The following is a 15,988-nucleotide window of genomic DNA, read 5'->3' as shown; positions in this document are numbered from 1 at the left end:
GTGAGGAATCACCCTTATGTAAATGCTTTATGATAACCAATTGTTATGAAAAGCATGCCCCCGCAAGAACTTAAAAGGGCTAGCTTATTTATCTTGCTTGTGTCATATGATTTGAATTCACTCAACTCAAATTGGTAGTAGTTTAAGCGCCTCTGGCTCACAAACGTCTGAGTGAAATTAAAGCTAGTTAGCGTTATTCGCATCGGAACTCCTGTTCAGTGTGCACCAACTTGGCTTTGACGAATGTAATGCAATGAACTCAATAGTAGAAAATGGTTCTAATTTGTGTTTTTTAAAAATTGTACAATACTATTTCCACTTGCTTATTCGGTGTGAATTTCTCAGACCCACTAAATTCCTTAAAGATTTGGGTGTGAAATGCTAAAACAAGGGTATTCAAATCTTACCCTGGGAGGTCCGGAGTACTGCTGGTTTTCTGTTCTACCTGATAATTATTGCACCCCCCTGCTGTCCCATGTCTAAATCAGTCCCTGATTAGAGGTGACAAATTAAAAAGCAGTGGAACTGGCTTCGAGGTCCAGCTTTGAATTTGAGGGGGCTAGAATTTAAAGCCCCACTAATCTTGAGCCGAAGTAACTCCTTGGAAATCTGGTATAAATGTCATGACAAATTCCAAAAACCGTCTTCAAAAAGGAAATTGATATGGTATGACAGTGAAAATATGCAAGGAGACTTCTTTAGCGCGGCAAGAATAAGTAGGTTATGTAATTTAAGCAGTTTCATTGGTTATTTGAGAGCATTGCGATCTGACACACCAGACTGTGTAGCTTGACATGCTTGGTGGTTTCAGGAAGAAATGCTACAGGGAATTTTTGGAGACTGCTGGTGTATTTTCTCACTGCCCACCTCTGTGTATGGGTAATGCCCCCCCCCCCCCCCCCCCCCCACTCCCTCCCACCCTGAGATCCAGTTAGAACTGGACATTTCTAGCCACTGCTGGCTCCCTGCCCACTCCCACAGGCCAGGCTCCATAAGCAGCACTTATGGGAGTGTCTGAGGGAAGGAGGAGGAGCAGAGGCAAACAAATAGCAAAGGGAAGGCTGGAAAATTGAGAAGGGCATGAGAATAGTGGGGTGTACTACTAAAGGGATGCACGGCTAATGAAATGTCTATTGCAAGTGTGAACATATATGGTCATGTTTACTACTGTGGGACAGTATACTGTGATATTAAAAACTATTTGAGCATAATTTAGCAAAGCAAACTAAATTACCATCTCACAAGAGATTGAAGTGGAATGGTAGAACTGTACAATGAAAATACGAAGGTAATTGTTTCATTTTTATGCCATATGAGGGTTGCGGCTCATATATTTATTTTCTAAAACATTTCCTTTTTTTGCTCCCTTTGTTACTTCTGTTGTAAAATATATTATTCCATCTAACAACACAAGCAGTATAATTTCAAAACTGCTCTCTATTTGCTCTATAAAAGCCAGTGTCTTTCCGTTTTGTCATCTACCTGGTGAGTCATTGTTTTCTAAAATTGGAATCTATGCACTTGAGATCTATTGTAGTTCTCAGCGGCTCTCAAACCTTGGTTGTTAGTCATGGTGATTTGATTCAAATCCATATGGGCACGATCTGCTGAATGGACTCATGGATAACTCATATATTCACAAACACGGTGAACAGATGTACAGAATATTCTGCTTCAACAAATAAATAGAAAAAAACAATCTCAACAGATTTGATTCCATTTGTATGAATTGTGAGAACAGTGCCACTCAAAGACAGGTAATGGTATTACATATTCCTTTATGCTAGGGTAACTTTCATTATTTCCAACTTCATATAGAAGTTTGTTCAACATGATTGTTGAGTGTACTGGGTGATTCTCACAACTGGCACGTGACAAAAAATGCTTTACCAAAAAAATTGATTCTACACCATAATTCCTCTTGGATCAATAATAGCTTCTGTAGTTATCTATTTCATAATTATTGTTATGTTTATTGTTCAGATATTATGCATTTAACCACAATTTCCACAACTATCAATACAAAAACTATCATTACTACAACAGTTGTTGAAGTCCAACAAAGTGGGAAACAAATCTAATTTGTAAAATTTAACATTGCTCACCTAATGAAAAGGCTTAAGTTAATGTATTTTGTAATATATCTCATTACCGCAACACAACCTTCTTCTGAATCTTGTTTTTTGTCATAATTACTTGTGTATGTAAAGTTGAAGTCGGAAGTTTACATACACTTAGTTTGGAGTCATTAAATCTCATTTTTCAACGACTCCACAAATGTCTTGTTAATTAACGGGAAGTCCGTTATGACATATACTTTGTGCATGGCACAAGGAATTTTTCCAACAATTGTTTACAGACAGATTATTTATCTTATAATTCACTGTATCACAATTCCAGTTGGTCAGAAGTTTACATGTGTAACAGTATAGCTTCCGTCCCTCTCCTCGCCCCAGCCTGGGCTCGACCAGGGACCCTCTACACACATCAACAACTGACACCCAACGAAGCATCGTTACCAACCGCTCCACAAAAGCCGCGGCCCTTGCAGAGCAAGGGGAACAACCACTTCAAGTTCTCAGAGCGAGTGACGTCACCGATTGAAACGCTATTAGCGCGCACCCTGCTAAATAGCTAGCCATTTCACATTGGTTACACATGCACTAAGTTGACTGTGCCTTTAAACAGCTTGAAAAATTCCAGAAAATTATGTCATGGCTTTAGAAGCTTCTGATAGGCTAATTTACATAATTTGAGTCAATTGGGGGTGTACCTGTGGCTGTATTTCAAGGCCTACCTTCAAACTCAGTGCCTCTTTGCTTGACCTCATGGGAAAATCAAAATAAATCAGTCAAGACCTCAGAAAAACAATTGTAGACCTCCACACGTCTGGTTCATCCTTGGGAGCAATTTCCAAATGCCTGAAGGTACCACGTTCATCTGTACAAACAATCGTACACAAGTATAAACACCATGGGACCACACAGCCATCATACTGCTCAGGAAGGAGACGCTTTCTGCCTCCTAGAGATGAATGTACTTTGGTGTGAAAAGTGCAAATCAATCCCAGAACAAAAGCAAAGGACCTTGTGAAGATGCTGGAGGAAACAGGTACAAAAGTATCTATATCCACAGTAAAACAAGTCCTATATCGACATAACCTGAAAGGCCGCTCAGCAAGGAAGAAGCCACTGCTCCAAAACCACCATAAAAAATCCAGACTACGGTTTGCAACTGCACATGGGGACAAAGATCGTACTTTTTGGAGAAATGTCCTCTGGCATGATGAAACAAAAATGGAACTGTTTGACCGTAATGACCATTGTTATGTTTGGAGGGAAAAGGTGGAGGCTTGCAAGCCAAGGGAACACCATCCCATCCGTGAAGCATGGGGGTGGCAGCATCCTGTTGTAGGGGTGCTTTGCTACAAGAGGGACTTGTGCCCTTCACAAAATAGATGGCGTCATGAGGAAGGAAAGTTATATGGATATATTGAAGCAACATCTCACGACATCAGTCAGGAAGTTAAAGCTTGGTCGCAAATGGGTCTTCCAAAAGGCCAATGATCCCCAAGCATACTTCCAAAGTTGTGACAAAATGGCTTAAGGACAACAAAGTCAAGGTATTGGAGTGGCCATCACAAAGCCCTGACCTCAATCCTATAGGAAATGTGTGGTCCGAACTGAAAAGCCGTGTGCGAGCTAGGAGGCCTACAAACCTGACTCAGTTACACCAGCTCTGTCAGGAGGAATGGGCCAACATTCACCCAACTTACTGTGGGAAGCTTGTGGAAGACTACCCAAAACATTTGACCCAAGTGAAACAATTTAAAGGCAAATCTAACAAATACTAATTGAGTGTATGCAAACTTCTGACCCACTGGGAATGTGATTAAATTAGTAAATAAAAGCTGAAATCATTCTCTCTACTGTTATTCTGACATTTCACATTCTTAAAATAAAGTGGTGATCCTAACTGACCTAAGACAGGGAATTTTTACTAGGATTAAATGTCAGGAACTGTGAAACTAAGTTTAAATTTTGATCAGGTGTATGTAAACTTCCGACTTCAACTGGTATGTATGCTATTTTTATGTACACATTTTTGATAGTGTCCCTTTTGTTCTTTATGAATTTTTGATAAATCTGATAAAGTATACGTTTTACTTTTCGTGATATTTATTAAATATTGCTGCATTATGGTAATGATGAGCAGTTTTCAGAAATTAGTGTTGCATTGTTTGCCATTGGAAAAACTGTACATTTGTAAATCGCAAATGCTTTACGTAATAGTAAAATCAATGATCTTAATGCGATTGTGTAAAATAACTCTTTAGCATAATTATAAGTACTGTAATTATGTGCATGTGTTTTCAAAAGTGGACTTAAGTATAAGGTTAAAAAAAATAGTAATTTCTCCAAGGTCTTTAGGATGTGGATATGTGTGATTCTAAGGTATTTTAGATGCATTTCTAAATTGGCATACCACCCTTTTTTTTTTACATACCACCACAGTCAGAGGCTGGCACTAAAACCGCATTGAATGAGCTGTATTCCGCCATAAGCAAACAAGAAAACGCTCACCAGAGGTGGCATTCCTAGTAGTATTCCTCCAAACCATTAGAGTACAAAGGGAAGCACAGCAGAGAGCTGCCCAGTGACACGAGCCTATCAGACCAGCTAAACTACTTCAATAATCGCGTCAAGGCAAATAACACTGAAACATGCATGAGAGCACCACGTTCTCCACAGCCTATGTAAGACCTTTAAACAGGTCAACATTCAGATGGATTACCAGGACGTGTACTGCCAGCATGCGCTGACCAACTGGCAATTGTCTTCACTGACATTTTCAACCCCTCTCTGTCCGAGTCTGTAATACCAACATGTTTTAAGCAGACCGCCATAGTGCTTGTTCCCAAGAACACTAAGGTAACCTACCTAAATGACTAACGACCTGTAGTACTCACGTCTGTAGCCATGAAGTGCTTTGAAAGGCTGGTCATGGCTCACATCAATGCCATTATCCCAAAAACCCAAGACCCACTCCAATTTGCATACCGCCCAACAGATCCACAGATGATGCAATCTCTATTGCACTTCACTCTGCCCTTTCACACCTAGACAAAAGGAACACCTATGTGAGAGTGCTCTTCATTGACTACAGCTCAGCGTTCAACACCATAGTGCCCTCAAAGCTCATCAATAAGCTAAGGACCCTGGGACTAAACACCTCCCTCTGCAACTGGATCCTGGTCTTCCTAACTGGCCGCCCCCAGGTACTAAGGGTAGGTAACATTCTGGGGCCAAGCTTCCTGCCACCCAGGACCTCTATATCAGGCGGTGTCAGAGGAAAGCCCTAAAAATTGTCCAAGACTCCAGCCACTCCAGTCATAGACTGTTCTCTCTGCTACCGCACGGCAAGCGGTACCGGAGCGCCAAGTCTAGGTCCAAGAGGCTTCTAAACAGCTTCTAACCCCAAGCCATAAAATTCCTGAACACCTAATCAAATGACTACCCAGACTATTTGCATTGCCCCCCTTCCCCTCTTTTTTTACACCACTTCTTCTCTCTGTTATCATCTATGCATAGTCACATCAATAACTCATGTACCTACATGTACATACTACCTCAACTAACCGGTGCTCACACACATTGACTTTGTTCCAGTACCACCCTGTATATAGTCTTGCTATTGTTATTTAGCTGCTGCTCTTTAATGACTTTTGTTTATTATTCTTATCCGTATTTTTTAAAACTGCATTGTTGGTTAGGGGGTCGTAAGTAAACATTTCACTGTCAAATTTACACCTGTTAGATTCGCCGCATGTGACTAATAAAATTTGATGTTTTACAAAAATATATAATCAATAGTTGTAACAGTGGTCCTAGTAAATAAGAAACACCCATTGGCTATACATTAGAATTTAATTATTATCATTACCGAAAAAGACCTGAAAAATGATTAAATAATGAGATGTGCGTTTCGGTAATGAAAGCTCAATCTGCAAGTAATAGGAGACAGACATTGAGTTAGCAAACAATTGACCATCACTAAAGCCCATTCATGCCTCCATGTTGGTAAGGTAATGGTTTTCTAAGTTTTTCACAATTGGAGCTTTTTTGTCATTTCGGTGAAAGGTCAAGTGTCTTAAAGGGATGTTTGAGAAGAAGATCCTCATTCTGAAGGCATATAAATTAAAATAACTTGTGCTCATCTAAGGACTACTCCTCTAGATGATGCATCATGGGTGAATTAAACTTTATTTTTTTTAAAAATTGGCATTTTTATAGCAACTTGAAAAGTGTTACGGTAATGAGAAACATCCACAGACACTGTTTTAAGTAATAAATATAACTTGTATGATTTATGGACAAACTACAGCAACATATTTTGTTTTATTCAACATTTTATAAAGTTACCTGAAAATTTAATTGGACTAATTTCAGTAAAAAATGTACAATTTATTTCAAATAAGACACTGTGCCATAAACTAGGAATCTTAGTCTTTAGAATGATAATTGGTTGTTGGAGATGCATCAATTTGTTACTGCCATGGTTAAAACTGGTTTCGTGAGAATCACCCGTATAATGGATTGACGATGATTCCGATATATATCACATCTGTGAGCTATATCTTTGTGCATAGAGATGTCTTTTAAATGTAACATTTCAGACAAAAGCACACAATATCTGAGTCATCAGTTCTTTACAGTGATTTTACTCATCTTCTTATGACGGATATATGAGATTCTGTGACATGCACACTAATCTATTTCTCATTAAGCCTCTGTGTTCCTCTTTGGCAGCAGTGATTCCAGCAGTAGTTCAAGTGATGGCTCCCCAGCACGTTCAGTTCAGTCTGCTGCCGTCCCTGCACCTTTATCTCTGCCTTTATCTGCCCTTGACAAGGATGAGCCTCGAAAAAGCTTTGGTGTCAAGGTCCAGAATCTTCCTGTGCGTTCGACAGGTGAGGATTTGATCCCTTAAGCTGTGCAGCGGAGGGAATAAGTACCCAAAGTTCATACTTGAGTAAAAGTAAAGTTACCTTAATAGAAAATGACTAAAGTAAAATTTAAGTCACCCAGTGAAATACTACTTGTCTAAAAGTATTTGGTTTTAAATATACTTAAGTATCAAAAGTATAAATAATTTAAAATTCCTTATTAAGCAAACCAGACAGCTTAATTTTCTTGTTTTATAAATGTACGGATAGCCAGGGCCACACTCGAACATCATTTATAAATGAAGCGTTTGTGTTTAGTGAGTCCGCCAGATCAGAAGTAGTTGGGCTGACCAGAGATGTTAAATTGATAAGTGCTTCAATTGTACCATTTTCCTTTTCTGCTAAGCATTCAAAATGTACCAGATACTTTTGCGTGTCAGAAAAATGTATGGAGTAAAACTACATTATTAGTCTTTAGGAATGTAAAAGTTGTCAAATATATAAATAGTGAAGTACAAATACCCCCAAAAATGACTTTATTTTTATTTAATATTTTATTTAACTAGGCAAGATACCCCCCAATGTACTTTAAAGTATTTTTACTTTAGTAGTTTACACCACTGCTGCTGTGTATATACCATATATTATCTACTCCACGCTACATGTGGGCAATACACTGCTAGGTTTTGGTAATAATATAATTTGTTGAGTTAATTACATTGTTGATGATTTTTGTACTGCAGATAAGAATGAGTCACTCTGTATGCATTTGAAGGTATTTAGTCAACGTTTATTTTAGTATTTGTTCCCTCTGCTTTCAGATACAAGTCTAAAAGATGGCCTGTTCCATGAGTTCAAGAAGTATGGGAAGGTGACGTCTGTGCAAATCCATGGAGCTTTAGAGGAGCGCTATGGACTAGTGTTCTTTCGCCAGCAGGAGGACCAGGAAAAGGCCCTGGCTGCATCAAAGGGGAAGCTGTTTTTTGGCATGCAAATTGAGGTCATTGCCTGGAACGGCCCTGGTGCGTCCACAACTGGTATATAAAGGGGCTTGAGTTTTTCCTAACCGTGTAACCTGACCAGGAAAATCTCTGGGTTCTATTAAGATTATGTAAAAAATATATATATATATATTTTATATATATTTTTTAATGATTTGTACAGGTTCATGAAAAGATGTATTTCTCTTTTCAGAGACTGAAAGCGAGAATGAGTTCCGGCCTCTGGATGAGAGGATAGATGAGTTTCACCCCAAAGCCACACGGACTCTGTTTATTGGCAACCTGGAAAAGACCACCAGCTACCATGATCTGCTCAATATCTTTCAGCGCTTTGGGGAGATAGTGGTAAGTGAAATACGTTATGAATCTGCATGCTGCAAATGAGATTTTATGAGGAACACATTTCCTAATTCGAAACTGCCTCTCTTAATTCAGTGTTGCCTTTCTTTCCATTCACATAGGATATTGACATCAAGAAAGTTAATGGTGCCCCTCAGTATGCCTTTCTACAGTACAGTGACATTACCAGTGTCTGTAAGGCCATAAAGAAGATGGATGGAGAGTACCTCGGCAACAATAGGCTAAAGGTGAGAAGAGCATAAAACTAGAATTTCACGAAACACATCTTTTGAATGTACAACTGAGATTTTTTGTTGTTGACTGGAGTGATGTCAACAGGATAATATTGTTGGTATGTTAATTGTCCATCTTTCTACAGCTTGGATTTGGAAAAAGTATGCCCACAACTTGTGTTTGGTTGGATGGTTTAGCCTCCAACATCACAGAGCAGTATCTCACTCGTCATTTCTGTCGTTATGGACATGTTATCAAGGTAAGCCTGCTCCTTATTCATGTTTAAGCCTTTCTCTTGTGACACATCCCCATGTCATTATTTTGTATATATCTAGTTGGAGTCATTAAAACTCATTTTGCAACCACTCCACAAATTTCTTGTAAAAAAAACTATAGTTTTGGCAAATCGTTTAGGACATCTACTTTGTGCAAGACAAAAGTAATTTTTCCAATAATTATTTACGGACAGATTATTTCACTTATAATTCACTGTATCACAATTCCAGTGGGTCAGAAGTTTACATAAACTAAGTTGACTGTGCCTTTTAAACAGCTTGGAAAATTCCAGAAAATGTCATGGCGTTAGAAGCTTCTGATAGGCTATTTGACATCATTTCAGTCAATTGGAGGTGTACCTGTGGATGTATTTCAAGGCCTACCTTTAAACTCGGTGCCTCTTTGCTTGACATCATGGGAAAATCAAAAGAAATCAGCCAAGACCTCAGAAAATTAAATTGTAGACCTCAAGTCTGGTTCATCCTAGGGAGCAATTTCCAAATGCTTGAAGGTTCCACTTTCATCTGTACAAACAAACAATAGTACGCAAGTATAAACACCATGGGACCACGCAGCTGTCATACCACTCAGGAAGGAGACACGTTCTGTCTCCTAGAGATGAATGTACTTTGGTGCGAAAAGTGCAACTCAATCCCAGAACAACAGTAAAGGGCCTTGTGAAGATGCTGGAGGAAACCGATACCAAAGTATCTATATCCACAGTAAAACGAGTCCTATATTGACATAATCTGAAAGGCCGTTCAGCAAGGAAGAAGCCACTGCTCCAAAACCGCCATTAAAAAAGCCAGGCTAACGTTTGCTGCACATGGGGACAAAGATCGTACTTTTTGGAGAAATGTCCTCTGGTCTGATGAAACAAAAATAGGACTGTTTGCACATAATGACCATCGTTATGTTTGGAGGAAAAGGGGGAGGCTTGCAAGGTGAAGAACATCCCAACCATGAAGCACGGGGGTGGCAGCATCATGTTGTGGGGGTGTTTTGCTGCAGGAGGGACTGGTGACATCACAAAATAGATGGCATCATGAGAAGTGAAAATTATGTGGACATATTGAAGCAACATCTCAAGACATCAGTCAGGAAGTTAAAACTTGGTTGAAAATTGGTCTTCCAAATGGACAATGACCACAAGCACACTTCCAATGTTATGGCAAAATGGCTTAAGGACAACAAAGTCAAGGTATTGGAGTGGCCATCACAAAGCCCTGACCTCAATCCTATAGAAAATGTGTGGTCAGAACTGAAAAGGCGTGTGCAAGCAAGGAGGCCTACAAACCTGACTCAGTTACACCAGCTCTGTCAGGAGGAATGGGCCAAAATTCACCCAACTTATTGTGGGAAGGTTGTGGAAGGCTACCCAAAACGTTTGACCCAAGTTACACAATTTGAAGGCAATGCTACCAATTACTTATTGAGTGTATGTGAACTTCTGACGCACTGAGAATGTGATGAAAGAAATAAAAGCTGAAATAAATAATTATCTCAACTGTTATTCTGACTTCACATTCTGAAAATAAAGTGGTAATCCTAACTCACCTAAAACAGGGAATTTTTACTAGGATTAAATGTCAGGAATTGTGAAAAACTGATTAAATGTATTTGGCTAAGGTGTAAGTAAACTTCCAAATTCAACTCCTATGTACATACATACAGTGGCAAGAAAAAAGTATGTGAACCATTTAGAATAATCTGGATTTCTACATAAATTGGTCATAAATTGATCTGATCTTCGTCTAAGTCACAACAACAGACTGCTTAAACTAATAAAACGCAAAATATTGTATTTTTCTTGTCTTTATTGAACACATTCACAGTGTAGGTTGGAAAAAGTATGTTAAGCCCTAGGCTTATGACTTATCCAAAAGCTAATTGGAGTCAGCTAACCTGGAGTACAATCATTGAGACGAGAGTGGATATGTTGGTTAGAGCTGCCCTGCCTTTTGAGTTTGCTATTTACAAGAAGCATTGCCTAATGTGAACCATGCCTCTAGCAAAAAAGATATCAGAAGACCCAAGATTAGGAATTGTTGACTTGCATAAAGCTGGAAAGGGTTTCAAAAGTATATCTAAAAGCCTTGGTGTTCATCAGTCCACGATAAGACAAATTGTCTATAAATAGAGAAAGTTCAGCACTGTTGCTACTCTCCCTAGGAGTGGCTGTCCTGCAAAGATGACTGCAAGAGCACAGAGCGGAATGCTCAATGAGGTTAAGAAGAATCCTAGAGTGTCAGCCATAGACTTACAGACATTTCTGGAACATGCTAACATCTCTGTTGACAAGTCTATGATACGTAAAACACTAAACAAAAATGGTGTTCATTGTAGGACATCACGGAAGAAGCCACTGCTGTCCAAAAAAACCATTGCTGTACGTCTGAAGTTCACAAAAGAGCATCTAGATATTCCACAGTGCTACTGGCAAAATATTCTGTGTACAGATGAAACTACAGTTGAGCTGTTTGGAAGGAACACAACACTGTGGAGAAAAAAAGGCACAACACACCAACCTCATCTCAACTGTAAAGTATGGTGGAGGGAGCATCATGGTTTGGAGCTGCTTTACTGCCTCAGTGCCTGGACAGCTTGCTATCATCGCCCAAAAAATGTATTTCCAAGTTTATCTAGACATTTTGCCAGAGAATGTAGGGCTATCTGTCTGCCAATTGAAGCTCAACAGAAGTTGGGTAATGCAACAGGACAACAACTCAAACCAGAAGTAAATCAACAACAGAATAGCTTCAATAGATGAAGATACGCCTTCTGGAGTGGCCCAGTCAGAGTCCTGAACTCAACCTGATTTGAGATGCTGTGGCATGACCTCGAGCAGTTCACACCAGACATCCCAAGAATATTGCTGAACTGAAACAGTTTTGTAAAGAGGAATGGTCCAAAATGCCTCCTGACCATTGTGCAGGTTTGATCCGCAACTACAGAAAATGTTTGGGGTTGAGGTTATTGCTGCCAAAGGAGGATCAACCAGTTATTAAATCCAAGGGTTCACATACTTTTTCCACCCTGCACTGTGAATGTTTACACGGTGTGTTCAATAAAGACATGAACACTTATTGTTTGTGTGTTATTAGTTTAAGCAGACTGTTTATTGTTGTGACTTAGATGAAGATCAGATAAAATTTGATGACCAATTTATGCAGAAGTACAGGTATTTCCAAAGGGTTCACATACTTTTTCTTGCCACATACACACATACATCATACATACATACATACATGCATACATACATACATACATACATGCATACAGTACCGTTCAAAAGTTTGGGGTCACTTAGAAATGTCCTTGTTTTTGAAAGAAAATCACTTTTTTTGGTCCATTTTTAAAATAACATCAAATTCATCAAAAATACAGTGTAGACATTGTTAATGTTGGAAATGACTATTGTAACTGGAAATGGCTGATTTTTTTAAAAATTTTATTTTTAATCATGAAATATCTATATATAGGTGTACAGAGGCCCATTATCAGCGACCATCACTCCTGTGTTCCAGTGGCACGTTGTGTTAGCTAATCCAAGTTTATCATTTTAAAAGGCTAATTGATCATTAGAAAACCATTTTGCAATTGTTAGCACAGCTGAAAAGAAGCACTAAAACTGGCCTTCTTTAGACTAGTTGAGTGTCTGGAGCATCAGCATTTGCCGGTTCAATTACAGGCTCAAAATGGTCAGAAACAAAGAACTTTCTTCTGAAACTCATCAGCCTATTCTTGTTCTGAGAAAGGAAGGCTATACCATGTGAGAAATTGCCAAGAAACTGAAGATCTCGTACAACGCTGTGTACTACTCCCTTCACAGAACAGTGCAAACTGGCCCTAACCAGAATAGAAAGAGGAGTGGGAAGCCCCGGTGCACAACTGAGTAAGAGGACAAGTACATTAGTGTCTAGTTTGAGAAACAGACGCCTCACAACTCAAATAGCAGCTTTTATTTTTTACATTTTATTTCACCTGTATTTAACCAGGTAGGCTAGTTGAGAACAAGTTCTCATTTACAACTGCGACCTGGCCAAGATAAAGCATAGCAGTGTGAACAGACAGCAACACAGAGTTACACATGGAGTAAGCAATAAACAAGTCAATAACACAGTAGAAAAAAAGGTCTATATACATTATGTGCAAAAGGCATGAGGAGGTTGGTGAATAATAACAATTTTAGTGATAAATGATCAGATGGTCATGTGCAGGTAGAGATACTGGTGTGCAAAAGAGCAAAAAAGTAAATAAATATAAACAGTATGGGGATGATGTAGGTAAATTGGGTGGGCTATTTACCGATAGACTATGTACAGCTGCAGCGATCGGTTAGCTGCTCAGATAGCAAATGTTTAAAGTTGGTGAGGGAGATATGAGTCTCCAGCTTCAGTGATTTTTGCAGTTCGTTCCAGTCACAGGCAGCGGAGAACTGGAAGGAAAGGTGGCCAAATGAGGTGTTGGCTATTAGGGATGATCAGTGATATACACCTGCTGGAGCGCGTGCTACGGGTGGGTGTTGCCATCGTGACAAGTGAACTGAGATAAGGCGGAGCTTTACCTAGCATGGACTTGTAGATGACCTGGAGCCAGTGGGTCTGGCGACGAATATGTAGCGAGGGCCAGTCGACTAGAGCATACAGGTCGCAGTGGTGGGTGGTATAAGGTGCTTTAGTAACAAAGCGGATGGCACTGTGATAAACTGCATCCAGTTTGCTGAGTAGAGTATTGGAAGCCATTTTGTAGATGACATCGAAGTCGAGGATCGGTAGGATAGTCAGTTTTAATAGGGTAAGTTTGGCGGCGTGAGTGAAGGAGGCTTTGTTGCGAAATAGAAAGCCGATTCTAGATTTTATTTTAGATTGAAGATGTTTGATATGAGTCTGGAAGGAGAGTTTACAGTCTAGCCAGACACCTAGGTACTTATATATGTCCACATATTCTAGGTCGGAACCATCCAGGGTGGTGATGCTAGTCGGGCGTGCGGGTGCAGGCAGCGAACGGTTGAAAAGCATGAATTTGGTTTTACTAGCATTTAAGAGCAGTTGGAGGCCACGGAAGGAGTGTTGCACGGCTTTGAAGCGCGTACCCGCAGAACACGAGTCTCAACGTCAACAATGAAGAGGCGACTCCGGGATGCTGGCCATTTAGGCAGAGTTCCTCTGTCCAGTGTCTGTTATTTTTCCCATCTTAATCTTTTATTTTTATTGGCCAGTCTGAGAAATGGCTTTTTCTTTGCAACTCTGCCTAGGAGGCCAGCATCCCGGAGTCGCCTCTTCACTGTTTAAGTTGAGACTGGTGTTTTGTGGGTACTATTTAATGAAGCTGCCAGTTGAGGACTTGTGACACACACACACACACAGTACCAGTCAGGTTTGGACACACCTACCTACTCATTCAAGGGTTTTTCTTTATATTTACAATTTTCTACATTGTAGAATAATAGTGAAAACATCAAAACTATGAAAAAACACGTATGGAATCATGTTGTAACCAAAAAAGTGTTAAACAAATCAAAATATATTTTAGATACTTCAAAGTAGCCCCTCTGCCTTGCTGTCAGCTTTGCACACTCTTGGCATTCTGTCATCCAGCTTCACCTGGAATGCTTTTCCAACAGTCTTGGAGTTCCCACATATGCTGAGCACTTGTTGGCTGCTTTTCCTTCACTCTGCAGTCCAACTCATCCCAAAACATCTCAATTGGGTTGAGGTCGGGTGATTGTGGAGGTCATCTGATGCAGCATTCCATAACCCTTACACAGCCTGGAGGTGTGTTGATTTATTGTCTTGTTGAAAACAAATTATTGTCCTGTTGAAAACAAATTATAGTCCGACTAAAGGTGGTAGCCATGCTGGTTAAGTGTGCCTTGAATTTTAAATAAATCACAGACTGTGTCACCAGCAAAACAACCCCACACCTCCTCCATGCTTCACGATGGGAACCACCGATGCGGAGATCATCCGTTCACTTACTCTACGTCTCACAAAGACACAGCGGTTGTTACCAAAAATCTCATATTTGGACTCATCAGACCAGAGGACCGATTTCCACCGGTCTAATGTTAATTGCTTGTGTTTCATGGCCCAAGCAGATCTCTTCTTATTGGTGTCCTTTAGTAGTGGTTTCTTTGTAGCAATTCGACCATGAAGGCCTAATTTATGCAGTCTCCTCTGAACAGTTGATGTTGAGATGTGTCTGTTATTTGAACTGTGAAACATTTATTTGGGCTGCAATTTCTGAAGCTGTTAACTCTTAACTTTTCCTCTGCAGCAGAGGTAACTCTGGGTCTTCCTTTCCTGTGGCGCTCCTCATGAGTGCCAGTTTCATCATAGCATTTGATGGTTTTTCCGACTGCACATGAGGAAACTTTAAAAAAAGTTATTTTAATTTTCCGCATTGACTGACCTTCATGTCTTAAAGTAATGATGGACTGTCATTTCTCTTTGCTTATTTGAAGTGTTTTTGCCACACTATGTACTTAGCCCTATTTGGAAAAATAACATCTTCTGTATACCACCCCTAACTTTTCACAGCACAAATGATTGGATCAAATGAAATAAATTCCACAAATTAACTTTTAACAAGACACACCTGTTAATTGAAATGCATTCCAGGTGACTACCTCATGAAGCTGGTTGAGAAAATGCCAAGCATGTGCAAAACTGTCAAGGCAAAGGGTGGCTACTTTGAGGAATCTCAAATATAAAATACATTTTGATTTCTTTAACACTTTTTCAGTTACTAGATGATTCCATAAGTGTTATTTCATAGTTTTGATGTCTTCACTATTCTAAAATGTAGAACATTTAAATAAATAAATAAAAACCCTTGAATGAGTAGGTGTCCTAACCTTTTACTGGTACTGTGTGAGTGTGTATTTGTAAAGTGGCTTCAGAATGTTGTCAGACCCATTCCTCTTTCATTTTTTTGTTACGTTTACAGCCTTATTGTAAAATGGATCACATTTTTTTTTTAAATCTCAACCTCAATACCCTATAATGACAAAGTGAAAAAAGGTTTTTAGAAATGTTTGTAAATTTACTACAAATTTTAAAAACCATCTTATTTACATAAGTATTCAGACCCTGGGCCAGTAACCGAAAGGTTGCTGAATCAAATCCCCAAGCTGACAAGGTTACAACTGAATGCCCCGTTCTGCCCATGAGCAAGGCAGTCAGCTCAC

General features: G+C 39.5%; 1 protein-coding gene across 5 annotated transcripts in view; it reads left to right on the top strand.

Annotated features, from left to right (window-relative positions):
- The window catches only part of LOC139368660 (spen family transcriptional repressor), a 49,361-nt gene that overhangs the window by 20,703 nt on the left and 12,670 nt on the right, over window positions 1-15,988 (top strand). For 2 of the 5 annotated variants that reach the window (XM_071107824.1, XM_071107828.1), the window contains 5 exons: window positions 6,810-6,970; window positions 7,768-7,983; window positions 8,141-8,292; window positions 8,409-8,534; window positions 8,666-8,779. In XM_071107824.1, the coding sequence (XP_070963925.1) occupies window positions 6,810-6,970; window positions 7,768-7,983; window positions 8,141-8,292; window positions 8,409-8,534; window positions 8,666-8,779 (769 nt within the window). The remainder of the gene's footprint in view (window positions 1-6,809; window positions 6,971-7,767; window positions 7,984-8,140; window positions 8,293-8,408; window positions 8,535-8,665; window positions 8,780-15,988) is intronic. The other 3 variants (XM_071107827.1, XM_071107825.1, XM_071107826.1) reach the window with 3 other exon arrangements.

The sequence above is a fragment of the Oncorhynchus clarkii genome, chromosome 16 (genome assembly GCF_045791955.1).
Source record: "Oncorhynchus clarkii lewisi isolate Uvic-CL-2024 chromosome 16, UVic_Ocla_1.0, whole genome shotgun sequence".
Lineage (NCBI taxonomy): Eukaryota > Metazoa > Chordata > Actinopteri > Salmoniformes > Salmonidae > Oncorhynchus > Oncorhynchus clarkii.
This window is presented reverse-complemented; position numbering and strand designations above follow the sequence as displayed.